We start from the raw sequence: 18,357 nt of genomic DNA on the forward strand, positions 1-18,357 counted from the left end.
TCATCAAAATGTAATGAATGCATTTCTGTACACGAGAAAGAATTCTCCCCAATTCTGATCCAGTTCTTATCATTATTGGATGCTCTGTACGGATTTTGAAAAGTCTTAAGCGTCTCATGGATAGAGTCCCTAATGTTTGCACTTAAAAGCCTCTCAAGCAATGACTCAGTAATAGGTTGTAAAAGACTATAGAATTATAGCAACATTAACTATCTGCCAGAGTGTGCAAAGTCTAATTAGGAAATAAGCACAGCTCCCTGTGTGCAGCTGTTGTGCATCATTTTCTGAGATAAATATGGCACTTGAAAGGGACGAACTAGACGTTAAAAGCCTGAAAGCTTATTTTCGTGAAACAAAAGGAAGCACAGACATCACATACATCACGTCTGTATTTATAGCTTGTTAGTTTGATTCACCTATTTATCCATTACATTGAAAAACCATTTGTTTTTAACCGCAATGGAATGTGATCCAGAACCCAAGTGGGTTTCTTTTCCTGTATATTATAGAAAAACAGAAAGTTGAAAATGAAATAAGATCATTCATGAGCATTAGAATTATTGCGTTACATTTCTGGCATACATAAATAGTTCATGTACTATGAAATGGTAGATCATTAGAAATAATAATAATAAAAAATCTTCTATCAGGAAAGATTCTTTCATATGTGAAAATATGAGCATGTTGATGGTGTTTATCACATTTTATTGTATTAATTGACCATTTACATTCTGTTAAAACATTTACTTTGCTTTTAAATGTATTTACAACTTAGTAACACTCAGTCTGTACATTAACATCGATTCATTCTGCTTTTTATCTCAAACGACTTACAAGTTAGACGGAACACAGTCCATGTATCTCTAACCGAGCAGGTGAAGAGTTTTTTTCGTTTATTTACACATGTAATAAGACAAATGCTTCATCATAACTGAACTAAAATTGAAAAAGTACAGATGAGGCAGAGCTACAGGAGTGATTGTCTCATAAAAAGATTTATTTTCTGCCTAAATGTACAAAGGCAAGTTAGAATATTGTATAAAAAAAGACATGTGGCAATGTACACTTTACATACGACAACCCCAGGGGGAAGAAAAAAAAAAAAAGAGTGAGGGAGAGGCGCAGAGAAAAAGGAAGAGGGACAGACAGGATTACAAGAGAAATGCGTTCAAACACAGAAATGAACAAAAGCTGTAAACATCTTTCTTTCAAGTACCAATAACTGAGAAATGGAGGGGGAACCATGGGGATGACAATTTGTCGGGACCAAATAAATCAGGGGAAAAAACTCCCCCCAAAAAAACCACATTGTTCTCGCGTCAAGGACAGCGCGGGACGAGGCATTGTAGCACCGTATGAGACAAATGTGAACATCTGCAAAGTTTCAAAACAAAACTGACTGACTTGCCTCACTCAGGGTAAACAAGTACTCAAACTGTCTCAGAAATAACTTATTACAAAGCGCTTTTTCACCAGACAAGCACGTTAACTGGTTAATATGATCAAAGATAAAACAGTTACAACTTCTTATGTAAAATCTCCCAGCATATGCTCAAACTTTCTTCTTTTTCTCCTAATGCAGGTCCAGCCCAGGGCTTTCAGTCAGTTGGTACGGTATAGATATGGGGATCATGCCCCAGCTTAAAAGGACTTCTAAAACGTCTAGTCTGATTCACAGAGTGTTTGGATGAAAAAAAGTATTCCAATCAGATCAGGTCTAATCTAGCCCAGCCGAGTCTGACAGAACACAAGCCGTCCTGATTTGTAAAAATCTTTGAATACAAAAAAAAAAAAAAAAAAAAAGAAAAATCTGCAAGCAGCTCCATTTCTAAACCTGCATGTCGTTAGTGTTTAAGGCAGGACTGAGTGACAATGTAGACAATCCAATTACACAGTCAATAGAAGCTTTGTTTAGTGTGGAACAAACCTTTTTTAAATATTAAAGGCATTTTTGAAACACGACACATAGTACCTGCATTGCTGTAATGACGTACAGGTAGAAACGATTTAACCCCCGAACCTTGACAGCAGGTCCAGATTTACATTCCTCACTCATCTTTCCTGTTGATTCATATCGAAGTAACTAAATAACACGCTTTAAGGGGAATAACTGACTAATACATTGGGATGTTAAGGAATTAACCACCTGCCTCCTAGACTAGACAGGAGGGGTAAAATGGCAACTAGGGCAAATGTAATGTTGCATCTCCATCAACAACAACAACAAAAATAAAAACTCACCTGTATTTAGTTATTTTTATGCTAGCACAAATTTGGACTAAGTCTCACATTATAACTTCACAGCTGGCTTTCATATATTACTTAACATCCAGGGAGAGCCTTAATGAAACTGAACATTAAGTGAAAGTGACATGCTTGGCAAATGTAGGATCGCGAGGAAGAAAGGCGGGCGAGGGAAGGGTTGGGATTGGTGGTGGCTAAGGGGGGCAAGCTGGAAATTTTATATATAACACTTCAATTATAAAGCCGTTACACCAGCTACATATTCATATATCAACAATAGTAGAAAAAAAAGGTTAACAGACCAAAAAAAAAACCCAAAACAAAACAAAACAAAAAATAGTAGGAAAATCCAACAACCTCTTTAAAATAATTCCTCTGTACAATATATACAGAAAGCACATCGCGGGTGCACGTGTGAGAGAGAGAGAGAGGGGGGCGGGGTGTTGGAAGGAACAGGAAGTGAGGCAAACGTGTACAGCTTGCCTCCATCTCGGTGCAGGTTAATATTTTTCTAGTGCTATACTACACCACACACACACACACACACACACACATACACACACACGACAGAGTGGGATAGAGAGGGGACCTGGGGCGTACACGAAGAAATCCGGCTCTGATAGTGAACACGAGCGAAAGCACGTGTACTCCACTGTTACTCTACAGAGACATGTCTGTGTGGAGTACCAACCCAACTACGGACCTCACATAGTGGGTCTAGTGTTGCCTGTTTAGCCAGAGATGCCAGCGTCATATACAGACTTCCTCTTTAACCTCTCGTGCGTTCATAAGGGGACTGAGACCCCCCCATCCACCCCCTCCCAGGCCTTACACTCTGGTCATGCAGTTTGGCATGAGACTCTCAAGCAGCAGCATTGTGAACAACAGCGTGGGTGTGTTCTACAGTTTCCGACCAGGCTGTGTGGTTTGGAAAAATATCTGGTCGTTCCCATGTCACACGCGCCTCATCACAGTAAGACCGTCTCGGCTAGAGAAGCTGTGCCGTGGAGAAGCTCCTATAAGAGTAAGAGTATGCATGCCTTCCTCCTAGCAGGGCTGCTCAGAGGTGCTGGTTGTGCTGCCACAAAGGAAGGCACTACTCCGGTTCAGCCTACTAACAGAGAATGCAGTCTAGGTGTCTCCCCTTATACATGGAGTCCTTTGCAGCATGTTGGAGCACCTATCTAAAGCAGCCGAAGGTCAGTAGTCCCAAACTGGGCGCTTGCGTAATGTGAAGGGGCCCCTTGAAGGAAAACCATTAGCTACTACTCGTAGCTGGTTTAGCATTCAATGCAAAGAAGTTGATGGGGAAAAGGACAGGTGTGCAGAGGTCTGCTTGTCTCCTGAAAAGAAAAGTTTGGTGATGGACACAGGCTGATTGAGTGAAAGTGGTGTTGAAAATGTCTTAACAAAACTACAAAAAAAAAAAAAAATAAAAATCTGTAAGCAGTTGTCGAACTTTCATAATAGGAACTGTAGTATATCCCCTGAATCTAAACTGGATGAGAAAGGTGAGCATCAATAACTTGCATAGAGTCCAGCCGATGTTTGTGTCTGGACAAGAAATGAGACGAGAGACAACCAGGAGGATGGAAATTGTCCTCTTTCTCACCCTTACAGAAAAAGAATGCAGAAAAGGCAAACAAAAGGAAATATCCGTCAATCTGTGTGTCCTTGGGGCACTTGAGTAACAGTTCTGTCAAGTTTCTCCCTCAACACCCAGACTGGTAAACAAAGCAAAGTAGTCACATGACATTTCCACGCTGTCCATTTTCCTGCCTTCCTCAAATTCAAGGTTTCTCAAGAGCTCCCGCAACATGACTCCGTGCAGAAGGCGCCGTGTCTCGTCCCTCACGAGTACCTCATTAGTGTGACAGAGGGGACGTCGGATCGAGCTCTTCCAGAGGGCCATAGGGCTGGGGTAGTATTCGTGCCCCCTCATCCATCTCCAATGACGAGGGTCAAAAAACAAACCAAAAAATAATAATAATAATTCAGGAACACCATTGAACTGATGTCATAAAGTCTGCACTCTTTCCTCATGTGATCTCATCACATGGCTGCTAGCTTGAGGTCCAAAATCACTGTCTGGAGATGCTGGAGCAAAATCTAAGGATCAGTTACTGATGTCATCTGTGCCTATAAAAAAATATATATATTTATATTAAATAAGTAAACAAATAATCTCCTAACCCGTTCTGATATATTTATAAAGCCATAAAAAAACTGCAATTTATTCCACTAGAGGGCAACACAGACCGCATGCACACTGTAGGAAAGGCAAACAAGCCATAGTTCAGAATTTTAAAACCACAGACAGAGAGAAATAACTTACCATTCTCACCTCCGTGCAGGGGGGTAAAGTGAAGGGCCAGACGCTTGCTGACTCGCAACGATGGCTGAAGACGAGAGACACGCTCAAATTAAAAAGTGGACTCTCAACAGCTTAAAACAAATATGACACTTAAGTAATGGGTACATGAACTAAAATTTGTTTAAACCTTTTTAGTATACTGAACAATAAATGACAACAAAATCAAGGTGATTAAACAACAGAAAAAAAACACGTCACATTTAACTCTTATTAAACAATGCCCATTTTATGAACTTGCAAATGAGAAACGCTTCAATCCCTACATGCACAACTATTTTTTTCTGATTTTGCATGGCTGGCTATTTGCATATTGAAACTGTAGCAAAGTATGTAAATACTAACTTCAAATGAAATATTCAGCTGCACATACAAAAAGGATCAACCCTTGTACACTGCAATAAGGATCTATTAAAGTCATCAATTAACGTCAAATTTAGAGCCACTCTAATATCGCTAGGAACCCAAATTATTCAAATATTTAGTTAAAATGGTATGTAATGTAATGGGAGCGTTTTTCTAAACCCTTTTTATTTCGTATCCAAACATCCTTTTAACCAAGCAAACTAAAATATATTCTACTTAAAAAATTTTTTTAACTCACTCACCAGGGGGATAAGACAAATCATACTGTCCAGAGATAAGAGAGTAACCCAGGTGGTGATGGGAAGGCATTATTCTCTGCGAAGGAGAAGATCGTGGTCGGTCACCTTCCCGCTCTCTGTCGCCTCCACTTCGCTCTCTGTCATGAGATGCTTTGTCACCCACTGTGGGCGATTTGCTCTTGTACTGGCTTGCGTGCTGATGCAAAATATCCAACGCTTTCGAATCTGAAGCTGATTTCCCAGTTACTGTCGGACTGGCTCGAGCTTTATCGCTTTCTTCACCTGGCGAAATCTTAGTGCTGTACGGTGAAAATGAGTAACCTGTTGGCAGGTAGGACCCTGTAAGGAACATTCACCATAAGTGTTAGAGAAGATGCGTTGTGTAAGGATGCACTATATATATATATATATATATATATATATATATATATATAATCTCATAATGCCTTACCTGGGTAGTTCTGCATCATGACAGACGGCATCCCCCTGTATCCTGGGTGGTTTGGGTCGTAACCCTGGCTGTAGGGGTATCCGTGCATATATGGCATATAAGATTGGTGTTGAGGCAGAGCTGAAGTGAACTGCATGTGGGCTCTGGGGTCTTTACTAATCCCTCTGTGCTCCTCGGAAGCTGTTGAGGTCCGTGGCTCAATCACTTCTTTGACCTCTTCTTTAGGAGGATCTTTCGGACGAGATCTTTCCTCTTTACTTTTTCTGTCTCGCTCTCGTTCACGGTCTCTGTCTCGATCCCTATCGCGCTCGCGCTCTCGTTCTTCCTTCCACCGCTCATCGTCCAGCTGTTTCTGTGCTTCAGGGTATTTGCTAGGGTAAACGTAGGGCCATAGTCGAGAATCAGGCTCCTGAAAGGAAAATGTTATTTCAGAATCTCTCAGAGAACATAAAGCTATTTTATTATTAACACTGAACTAGCAGAATTCTACACAGTATTTACACAAGTTTTCATATATATCCTTATTTTAAAAAAAAAATCTCAAATAGATTTGCCTAACCTGTCTGTACATGTACATGGCTTGTTCCATGGCTGATGGCCTTCCGGATTCAATACTGGGTTTCTGCTCCTCTTTTCCATGGTGTCCACCTTCACTCAGTTTCATCTTAAGTCCCTCTGGCGGCTGGGCTGGTGGCTTCCCATCTTCCGCCTTTGGGATGATGACAGATTTGGCTGGCTCAGAGGTCAAATCTTTGGGCTTGCTCTGGGGCGATGGCTTACCGAGGTCAGAGAGGCTTGGTGCTTTCGACAAAGTTGGAGGAACTGATGCTTTTTGTTTCCACTCCTCTGACTTCACAGAAACATCCCTGTCCTTTTGAACAACGTCGGATTTCTTCTCTCCCACTCTGTGTTGCTCAGCAGCCTGCCTCTGCCGTTCCTCACACTGCTGCCTGTAGGCTGGATTAGTATTCATCAAATGATGATAAGCCTGGTCTGGTGAATACCCATAGGCATAGGCGTACTGATTATAGTAGAGAGGCTGCATATACATATTAGACCGCTGCTGTATGACAGATGGCTGTTGCTGCTGTTGACTAGGTGTGCTAATATCCGTCTTGCGATCTTCCGGCGGCTCTGGTTTGCCTTTTTCCTCTGCTATGTCCATCTCTTCTTCCTTTTTTACCTTCACAGCGCCATCCTGCAAGAGTACATTAGTATTTGACAAGCCTGGGCTGGGATTTGGGTTGGCATAGTTGGGTGAGTAGTATGTTTCATAGTTGGGATAGTATGGAGACTCTTTGTTTGGAGGCTGCGGGGCAAAAAGAGCCTTTTTAGCACCTTCTCTGGGTGCCTGATCCTCAGACTTTACCTTCACACCTTCCACTTTGCCCTCGCCATCTTCACCTGCATCTGAAATGTCAGAGTAGGCTGGGCTATTGGTTTTAACTGAGGAGTTATCTGCCCCATTTTGGGTCACTACATGGAGTGGGGTGAGAGGTTGGGGCATACCTCCGCTATCTATTCGACTGGCTACACCAATTGATGGACTAGGAGCATTATCAGTAAAGCTATATATTTTATCAGCTTCAGCCTTGATACTGGCCAGGCGACTCTGGTGGGGATCCGTTGAACCGTTAAGGAGGCAATCGCTCTTGCTGCCTGGGTCTGAGGATTCAGAGTACGGACTTTTTCCTTCCTCTGACTTCCCTCCCTTTCCAGGGGCTTTGGGACTATCTCCCTCTTTTGCACCCTCCTTCTTTTTCTTGTCCTTTTTCTTTTTGTCCTTGGAACCACTTAAAGCTGGGTTCATAGAAGGGTCTGCGCTTACTACAGGCTTAGGCTGGATGGCTTTCAGCTGTGGGCTTTTGGGAACTGACTGTACCACACTGCTTATGTTTAAAGAGGAACTAGAGTTAGGTGCAGGGAAGCTTGATGCTTGCAATCCGTAGAGCTGTTGTGGTGGTATGGATGGTACAATTGGTCTTGCAGACTTTACAGCCTTCTGAGACAACTTGTCTGCTTTGGAACCATTGCCAGATTTCTTAGCCTTGTCTAAACTTTTCTTATCATCGACGCCATCATTGCTAGCCTCGTCTGTCAGACACGGGCCATCTTCACAGCCATCTAAATGCACTCCAGAATCATGGTCAGCCTCAGCCTTCTTTTTGCTGGACTGTTTGGAGGCATATTTGCCTGAGGAAGGTGAAGGGCTCTGAGCATCAAACCCTCTGCCTTTTGGGGTAACTGATCGAGCTGGCGACACACAGCCTTTCTGAGAAATAGAAGCTCCATTGCAATTTCCTGGCTCTGGATGCAAAGTAGAATCCTCCCCGTATTCACTGTCCCCATCCATTTCCAGTTTGATATCATCTTCAGTGTGAGCACGGGCCTGGTGGTACTTTAGGCCATTTATGTGCTTGTATTTCTTGTTGCAGTTGGGATGGGGGCAGTCAATGAGCACTGGGGAGGGGCAGCCACGATCTAGAGAAGGGGGCAGGGGCTCTGCTTTGATGATGGGGATGGGGAGGACTGCATGAGGCACTCCACTGTTTGAGCTGGTGCGCATACGTTTGCTACCTTTGGTGTCCTCCGAGCTAGAGTTTGGCTCCATGTCCGAGGCAGGCTTGCTCTTGCGTTTGTTTATTGATGATGGGCTAGCCTTGATGTCCTCAGTATTACTATTGGGTGGTGTACGACGCTCTGAGGAGTTCTGACTGCCCCGTCGTCCTTTGTTGTTGGATGCTGCACGTGTCTTGCTGCTGTTGCTCCCTTTGTTGTCGGAGGAGTTGCTATTCTCATTTATTGGAGTGTTGCTATTCGGTCTCATCCTTTTCCCTCTGCCTCGCCCATTTTTTATCTCCATATCACTTGTGGGTGATTCACAGAATCTGTGAGAACAAGAAGAAAATTTGTTAGCTTGGAGAAAATGTCGCTTTGAGAATAGAGCAACAATACGTGTAACTGACGTGTTACTCATCATACCAAATAAGCTAAGGAGACGTGTTAGAATGCAAGGCCTTCAGAGTGCGCTACATTCTGTAAAAAGATTTTCATGTACCACACAGGACAATAACAGTACTAAGAAGACACTCAATGGAATAGCCTCTTCTCTGAATCATCTCCATTTTGATACTGGAAGTGCCACTTGGGCAGCCCCAGGAGAGATGTGCAGTGGGTTTTTTATCCTCTTGTTATCCCTCATCTTGACAGCGGTGCTTGTTCTGACGGATGGTATGCTGCAGCACACTGCTGCAGGATTAGACCATGGTGACCTGTCCACTGATTAGATATGTGGTGATAACATCCTTTTACAGACAGGGCATGGACTTGGGCAAAAAAGCCAGGAGCTCAATCATGCAGCACATCTTTTTTTTTTTTTTTGCTGGCTCAGAACAAAGCAAATTTGTGTCATTTTCCTAAATTAAAAATACTGGAACAGACATTTATACCAAAAAAAAAAAAAAAAGTCCAACAAAGACATACTGTATTATGAAGTTTGTATTCTTTGTCTACATGATTCTTAAAGTCTAATACCATGTTCTGTGAAAATGCACTTTTGTAAAATATTAAAACTAATGCAATGATAAAAAACATAATAACTTTTAGTCATTGCTACAGCCTGACACTATGAACATGAAAATAGGTCAAACTTGAATGTGCAAAGCACTTGGACTCAACAATGGTAGGATCAAACAGTGAAATCCTAACATGCCGAAAGCTTCAGCTTTTGATGCTTTGGATCAATGAAGGGGAGAAAGAAAAGAGAAAAAAAAAAATCAATTCCACCCTGATGCTGCATTTCAAAAGCACATAGTTCTGAGACATCAACCTCTGACAGAATGCTGAAAGGACACTCTGCCACATGCTGTTATTGCTTGCTCTGTCTTTCAGTTCATAAAGACATACTAATTTATAACCTATATACTATATATATATATACACATATATGGCTTGTGTGTGTGGACCGGATGGTCTGCTGTGGCGATACCTTGCTGGGAGCAGCATTAAAACCATATATACACAAACACACACACACACAAACATGTATGTGTAGATATAAACAAATGTCAAATATGCATGACAAATATGTTTATTACAGGTATGGTACTTTGCTGGAGGCTTATATTAATGACATGTATTTAATAAATGACATCATTTAATGCACAGATTTCTGTCATGTATTTTTCACCTTTCCTGTAATTATATATGAGAATGTGTTTTGCTACCTTGGAGGAGCCCAGTCATGCCTGGTACAGTCGAGAAGAGTGCCCACATAGGTTTTATTTCTCCAGGTGACATTTACTACCAGCATACCTGCAACACAAACACACAAAGGAAGTTAAAAATGAAGGCGCAGCAAACCTCCTGAACTGGAGAGAGAACGTAAACAACAGTTTCTGATTCTGCTAAAACATCTGTTTTTAACCAAGTAAACAGAACTATTTGCAGCTGAAAATGACCGACAGATTATTTTGTATTCAGGACATTCACATCACTGTCTCTGTATGAGAAGCACATACTGCACTCAGGTCCATTTCTCATTTAGTACTGAGCAGCTACCCAGCATACACTAGCAGAAAAAGCCATTAGTATGCTAGCAAGAGAAGGCGCGAGCGAGGGAGAGAACGCTGGACGGCAAATGTCCTCCACCTGACATTGCTGCAGCTTGGAAAAGCCTGTATTTTTGCATTAGGCAGGAAACACCTGAAGCATGTAAAAGAGTTTCCCTGTTGCAGAGTGCCTGCGTACAAATGGTCTCTCGAAGGATTTGTACATCATCCCATTGACACCAATGTTTGCACACAGTACCAGTGACTGCGAATAGTACCCTTTAAAAGGAAAGTGAAAAAAAAAAAGGCAGCAGCAGCAAAAAAATAAATAAATAATTTTGGATGTCAAAGTCATGCTTACTCGTGCATTTTTTACACAAGGGGGCAGCAACCATCACTATTCCATGCCAACTTCTCAACAATGTGTCATATTGCTTGACATACTATTTCTTAGCTGACATAGAGGGGATCTACCCACCTTCACACCATGCAACTGACCCTGCCCCAATCACAGAAATTTCTCCTTGTTGCTTTGACAAGATTTATAGCACATAAGTGGCAATGCATGCTTGAGATAACTGCTTTAAAGCAGATAGGTGCTAAATAAAAAGAAATAAACAGGCTGCTTTTGAACAGCTTATCTAAAGTGGCCAGGAAACAGAATCGCTTTGCTCTCACAAATCGGTGGACCAAACCATCCACTGTTTGGCTCAGCCTTTCATACCATGTTTCCTTGACAACCAGAAATGTCTGAGAGCCATTCCAATGAAGCTCATTCCGTTTCAGTGAAACGAGTGGGAAAATTGAACAGAGCGCTCGAATCACGCACGCGGATGGAAGCCATTGTTAATTTGCCTGCATGAAACAGACACATACAGAGAGAACACATTACATCTGCAAACAATTTGCATGACATCAGACGTTGCTGGAACAGTAACTGTTGGTACTGAAATTATACCCGGGACCACCTACCAGGTAAGGTGCGAGCAAAGAAGGAAAAAAAAAAAAAAGAGAGAGAAGCAGGCTGCCAATTCCATGTCATTTCCTAAAACTCAAAACAGTATTTCCAGTGGGACTCAAGTCATGAGCTGAAACTTCATGGCTCATAAATGAAGTCAGCATTCTGAGCCAAGGCATTTTAGAGCTTTTCGGACTAAAGTCCATTTCAGAGCCCATTAAAAGCCACTCGAACTGTTCCAAAACAATCTCAAACCATAAACGCAAGGAAAAGACCACACGCTTCCAGAAACAACACGGACTGCTACACGGGTGTACAGTGAGATTCTGAAGACGGGGGGCGTTAGCATCAATTTCTTTTATTTATTCATTTATTTTTTTTTTTTTTCTTAGGCACACATGTACCTTAAATAGCTTTAGCAGACTACGACCTCTGTGTCAGCCAAACCCTTAGGGTAACCAGAGTCAAGTCATTCTCTTTGACATGACATTTGCTCTACAGGGCAGAAGTGCTGCATCCTGCAGTAGACTAATTCATAAGTCAAGAGGGAGCACAACAGGCCTCTCAGCTTTCATGCCAGAAAACACCACTCTCTCTCTCTCCTCTCTCTCTTATCCATGCAGAGGAGAGCTGAAGCTCTGCTCTTGTGCTGCAGTGCTGTTAAATCGCTTTCCTCTTGGCCCTGATTTCCACTGCTCAATCTCTACATGATCAAACCAGCTGCGTCCTGATGGCTGTTTTTTCACACGCAAACGCACATTTTATATATATATATATATATATATATATATATATATATATATAATATATATATATATATATATATACACACACACACTCAGCCTTAGGCCACAGTTTCTATAATAAAGGGATCCAAATAAATAACACACACACCACATGAGTGTTTCTACCACAATTAACCATGCTCTCTCTCTCTCTACACTACTGTACGTGCCATCTCGGACTGTCACGAGTCTCCTGAATAAGCTTCCATGCAGGTTTACACACATTAAGCATGTTTTCTTCACGGAGATGAATAAGACAACAAGGTGGGGATTTTTGGGGTGGGGCGGGGGGTGTGTTGGCTGTTGGCACCATGCAAGACATTAAGATGTGAACCAAATCTCTCTTCCATCTGTTCATGAGGCAGATTTGTCATTCGCTCTCGTCTATAAAATGCCCAATCTTTAACAAAGCTTGAACTCTTTCCTTTTCTCTCACGGGAGTAAAGCCCGAGGCAGTTGGTTCGCCGCCTTATCTCAGGACATTCTTAAGATGTTACACATTTCCTTGCTCTTTGACACAAGGAGACTGTTAAAACCTTATGCAATCTGTAACTGTAAATATTGCTATCTAGAATGTGGCTATAAGAAGCATTTAAGAAACAAACTGAATCCTCACTATAAACACTATTAAAATTCACAGCTTCTGCTTGTGTGAACGACAGAAATTAAAAAAACAAAAACTAAAAATATTTTCTGAACCTAACCATTTCCCCAACTACGACAAAACCGACAAGTTTGAATTTCATTCAGGAAAGTTTTTTTTTCTTTCTTTTTTTAAATGAAATGGGCCAACACACTTGCTTAGTAAATCCCAGTGTGGAGAGTAGCTCATTGTGTAGTGTCGGCTGTTTTTCATGCTTGCGGTGTGGGACTCTCCACGGCTGTTTTGCATACCTCTGTGCAGCCTGGCTGCCAAGAACAGCAAATTGGTGCAGCAGACAAGCCCAAACGTAGACAAAGCTTAGGCACAGACCTCAGAGAAGAACGAACCAGCACACAGCACTTGGCAGCAAACCTAAAGCTTTTCTCATCTTCTTTTCCGACACGTACCATTCTTTTTCATTTAAGTGTGCTGTAAGTGTTTTATGTATTCTCGTTAATAGACCAGCTCACCAGAAAGAAATAGAGTAAAAAAAATAATAATAAAGTCACTTAGAATTTTAACTATCAAACTACATTCATTTATTTTTTATTCTTAAAAGAGCAAAATAAGCTCGAGAGTTAACTAACCGCTGTTTTGAAACCAGTCTAGTCACACTTGTCACTACAGTAACTCGTGCTGGAACTGGTGGGAGGGAGGCGTCTGCCTCTTCCAGGGTATTAAGACCAGTCCTAATATTCCACCCACTGCCCTCGCACCTCTGAGCAACAAAGACTGCCACCTCAATCGCAATGGGGCCTTTAGTTCATCTTTCCCCTGAACCCCATCAAAGAATACCTTAATGGCAACAAAGACCTGACAACTGACAAGCACCATAGAAAAACAGGGGCAGGTGCCTCCCTCTTTCCCCAGGTCACCAGTTCAATTTTCCCACTGAAGGGATGCATTAATGGGCAAGCATACCCTCTTTAATCTGCCCCCCTGGGGGATGAGTTCTGCAGGACTGGGGCCTCCAGGCATTGACCTTGCGCCTCAAGCACATTCTCATTTAACTTGTCTTTTGGTCTAGTTCTCCCTTTCACCAGCAGACATTCAATCAGGATAAGGTAATTGGGGGGAAGAAGCCACCTCCATGCAAGCAAACTACAGTGAAACCTCGGATTGCGAGTAACACAGTTTGCGAGTGTTCTGCAAGACGAGCAAAGATTTTTAATACATTAGCTTGGAAACTGAACAAGTCTTGGTTAACAATTACCGAGTATCATGTATCACGCATTGACGCCGAGCGTCACGTGATCACAACTGTGCCAATGTTTTTTCTCTCTCTTGTGCTGCGGAGTTGTGGGTAATCGTCTCCCCTGCTGGCTCTTGGTGCGCGTCTCTTACTGGTATAATCAACATCCCTGCACGCGTGTACTGTTTACTATAACACTACGTGTGTAAAACATATTTTGTTTTGTGTTTGTAAGCGCGTGTGTACTGCGCGCGTGTACTGTTTCTTATAACACACGTATGTGCTTGTGTAAAGCAAAAGAAAGTCTTATTAGAGAGGTTAAAGATCCATTCTCTCTCTCTGTCGTTGTGTGTGCGCGCCATAATTTGACATGGTGCCCCTTCACACGCACTCTCGCCTTTACATCCCCCCCTCCCCTCCCGGCTTCAGACACACACACACACTCTCTCTGCTCTACACAGAAACACTGCTTTGTCGCAATATTTTTCAAAGGTAAAGTGCAGGTTCATTTGTTTGTTTGTTTTACTTTACAGCAGTGATTTCGTTAGTATGCACTCATGCGAGTGACATTAGCGATGTTCCTTGCTAATTTTTCAGACAAAACAGTCTTTCTGTTAATGTATGTGTATGTGTTTGTTTGTGTGAAATTTAAATAAGAGAGGAGAAATGTTTACTGTGTAAGATGAGAAGGGGGAGGCCGATTCCTCCTCTTACCTCACACACGTACACAAACACATACACACACACAGCGCCTGTGCGCGTAAACAGAAACACTTATCTGTGGGCATTTATTTTTACTTTTTATTTTTAAAGGTAAAGTGCAGGTTAATTTGTTTTATTTTTAACTTTATATTTTGTATTAATTATTTTTATGTACTTATTTTTTGGGCTGTGAAACGAATAATTTGAGTTTCTATTATTTCTTATGGAAAAATGTTTTGGAATATGAGCCCGCTCTTGGAACGAATTATGCCAGGTTTCACTGTACAGTAACTTCAATACCTATGAGAAGTATGCATGCTAGGATTAAAAAATAAATAAAAAAAAGTCACATGGACAGTCAAAGACTTAAAAAAAAAAAAAAAAAAAAAAAACTAAACCAATAATTTGAACGTTAAGCCATTTAAGTGCTATGTTTCAAACCCTAGACTCTTTAACCACTGCTCTGTTTGCCTAGTAGGGGGAGAAAGAGAAAAGCTGGTGGTTAGGGATGTGAATTTTATGAGGTTTGGTCTTCCAATCTGCTCACTCTGGTGGCCGCCTCTTCTGATTATACGGGTCACACAACCAAGGTGAGCATATCCCCAGGGAACAAAAGGGGACGGGGAAGGAAGCGGGAGGGAGGCTTAAGGGCCTCTCTTTTGTAATAACCATACTGGTGATTTAGCACAGCTGAGTAGTTCGTGGTCAATGGAAGTGGTAACAAACACAACACCCATCCTCCCTCCCCCCACCCCCCCAGGCCATTTTCTTTAGACTTCTAGTAGATTCAGTATGGAAGTCAGGCGATGCACATCTACTCCAAAGTAAGGTAAGAAAGTAGGCAGATCTCTGAACCTTAGTCAAAGTAACAGTGTCACCAGATAGTCACAACCAAAAAATATTACAGAGAACAAAGAATAATTGTTTTCCAAGGCAAATAATCATACATTGAACAATGTAAATACAACGTATATACTATAACCATGTCTACCAAAACAGACTGCAATGAGCGACATTGATTATTATGCCTTCGTAGGCTACACTGTGCATCACTAGATAGCTAGGAGGCGACAGTGGATCGCTCCTGAGATCCCAGTAGAGATGTGGATTGGGTCATGCGATGACAGGGTATGTATAAAATGAATAACCAGACTGGCTCCAAATCAGACCCACACTGTTAAATAATCAGACATTTAGTTTTTTTTTTTTCAACTATTGATTATTTAAATAAAATAAAGGTTTTGTCTCTACAATGGTAAGAACTCACTCTTTCAATGATATCTTTACGTTTGATACATATATGCCTGTCCAGCCGATTTTGTCACAACATCATGCACAACCGGCTCGACAGACGTTAATGAACTTTGCCAGTCCTTCTGTATTTGCCTGAAGTTAAATATGCTTTTTTAAAAATCTGCTACAATTTTACTGTAAATACACAGAGTATGCGAAAGACACAAAACAACTGTAACGCCCCTACAAAGCACCAAAATCCTCACCAAACACAAACGCGCAACACAGCGTGGCTTCCTCCAAAAAAAGGTATGTAACTTTTGAAAAGATGAATGGACAGATCGTTGTATGTTTATTCTTCCTGCAGGAAGTTTTAAACCAGTTTGTCTCATGATAAAACACTGGTCTTAAGAGGCAAGCATATCTGCAGCAGTCCGAGGTGAGGGCGTGTAAGACATCGAACAGAGAGTGTTATGTGCTCAAATCAAAATATTGTGTAAAAGTGATGTGCAAGATGTAATAATCTACTTTAAACAAGGAGTCTATTTGGCTGACAATAAACCTTATGGCTGACATAAGATAATCAACCTTACAAAATTATATTTCTTTGTATTAATAAGTTAGGCAGAGCGTTCTACCATACAGAAAGACAGACAGGCACACATGTACATGTGCTTCAACCTGAAATAATAATATCGCTGATTACATTAAAGCTGATCAGCTTATTTTTAGCTTCAACCTTTTTACTATTACTAAAAAATTATTTAACCATCAATGACAAGTACCAAAGCTAGTGCACCATACAGTGACACAAATTATTGTAGAAATACCATAACCATAACATTAAAGAAAATGATAACCCTCCGATACGATGACCTTCATGTAAAATCAAAGTGAAAATTCCATAAGCTACAGATAACATGCAAGAGACATTTTTTTTCTGTGTTCATTTAATCTTTAGAAATATGATAATTTTTATTGAACGAAAGGAAGGTGTCAAATTTAAGATTACAATACAGCGGAGATATTAGTTGCGAGTGGTTCCTTCTCATCATCATTAGATCTGGTTCTAGCATTGATAAAGTTTAAACAGTTAAAACCCCAATTCATTAATACAATTTAGTGAAATCATTATAAATTACATGTACACTCAGGAATTCTCTGAGCGAGAGCTGCAAAAAGATATACTCGCACAAACACACAAGGGTGTGTAGAGACTTCGCACAGCTGTACTGTTGCTTACATTCTACTCCAGTGGAAAACTCTTATACATGGGTACATAATGTGTATTTCTGACATCAGGCAGAGCACCAGCGGGTGACCATGTTTATGTGTTTACACCACACGGAGCCAAGTTGCTATTGTAATGGCTTTGCAAATCACATATCTTGTGATTTAAAAAATATATATATTTGACCTTTTTTTTTTTTTTTAACCTGCATGTGATAAAACTTGTGGCTTGGTGGTGGAGTATTTGGGGTTCTGATTGCTATTAATAAAATACCTATTAAACTCTTTTTAAGGATGAAAAACGATGAATGAAAAGGTTTTATGGTATCTTGATAGTGACTAATCTTTCAAATAAAATTTTATGCATTATGGCTCAGTGCTACGTGGGAGATGGTGTTTATTTTAAACAGGATCTGGCTACAGACTTCATGCTGGGAGACTTCATGCCTAAAAATACCAATAGTGTGGGGGGAAAGGTCCCTCCTCATGATTAGCAGCACTGACCCAGTTCTGTAATTAAGATGAGGAAACCAGATGTCAGTTTAAAAAAAGAAAAGAAAAAAACAACAACATGTATGATGTCTATTCAAATCACGTTGCAGTAGTGCGTTCTTGTAACAATCATCAATTCATACAGTATGAGAACTACACTGTCTCACGACCACTGTTTTAAACAGTGAAACTGACTGCTAACCAACAACTAACTGTTGTGACTGGTATTTATTTTGAAAAACCTCGACAATACAGATGTCACACAAACATGATCGCCAGAACAAAACACACACCAATCATCCAACACCAGAGGCAATTCTGATGCACATTAGATTTGCCTGGAAAACAAAGGGCCTCTAAAAGCAGCCTCTGCTTGAGCAGGTCTTTCATCAGGGCTCTGGCACAAAGATGTTGGCACAGCTCTCACCGCCTCAGCCAGAGAGCAGCGCGCCAGCCTGCAACGGGGGAAGGATTTTCTGGGGCGACACTTCAGCAGCAATAAACTTCCAGAGGATTTGGAGCTGACATTTCCAACTGTCAGCATGCAGCGCCTGTGAGAGCTGAAGCTCTGCTGGCCCAACCCCAGGGTCACTGCAGTATCACCAACCAGAGATTTGTGTCCTTATGCCACCTTTTAGAATTCCACTCCTTATTCTCTCCAAGTGCATCGTGCTTTCTTTATGCTGCTCTCGAATCAACGTCTTCTCTTTCTCGTCCTCCCTCAGCCACTCGGTCGCTCTCCTTTCAACAAATCTGTTCATGGCTATTGTGGCTCCCAGTGTGCGCATGGGGAGCTGTCAGGCATCCTGGGCCACTGATTGAAAGAGGTCATAGATGGTAGGTCACGGTTCCCTTTCCCTCCCTCTGCACTTCACTGTGATGGCCCAGCATGAGGGCGCTC

The 18,357-nt window shown here is 41.5% G+C and overlaps 1 protein-coding gene across 3 annotated transcripts in view; it reads right to left on the reverse strand.

The window, feature by feature from the left end:
• Positions 1 to 976: 976 nt before the first annotated feature.
• znf609a (zinc finger protein 609a) overlaps positions 977 to 18,357 on the reverse strand; it is a 110,145-nt gene continuing 92,764 nt past the window's right edge. For all 3 annotated transcript variants that reach the window (XM_053481483.1, XM_053481490.1, XM_053481497.1), the window contains 6 exons: positions 9,898 to 9,985; positions 6,231 to 8,559; positions 5,672 to 6,080; positions 5,224 to 5,559; positions 4,580 to 4,643; positions 977 to 4,383 (listed from right to left, as the gene is read on the reverse strand). In XM_053481483.1, the coding sequence (XP_053337458.1) occupies positions 4,585 to 4,643; positions 5,224 to 5,559; positions 5,672 to 6,080; positions 6,231 to 8,559; positions 9,898 to 9,985 (3,221 nt within the window). In that variant the 3' untranslated portion in view covers positions 977 to 4,383; positions 4,580 to 4,584. The remainder of the gene's footprint in view (positions 4,384 to 4,579; positions 4,644 to 5,223; positions 5,560 to 5,671; positions 6,081 to 6,230; positions 8,560 to 9,897; positions 9,986 to 18,357) is intronic.

This window comes from Clarias gariepinus, chromosome 2 (genome assembly GCF_024256425.1).
Source record: "Clarias gariepinus isolate MV-2021 ecotype Netherlands chromosome 2, CGAR_prim_01v2, whole genome shotgun sequence".
Taxonomy (NCBI): domain Eukaryota; kingdom Metazoa; phylum Chordata; class Actinopteri; order Siluriformes; family Clariidae; genus Clarias; species Clarias gariepinus.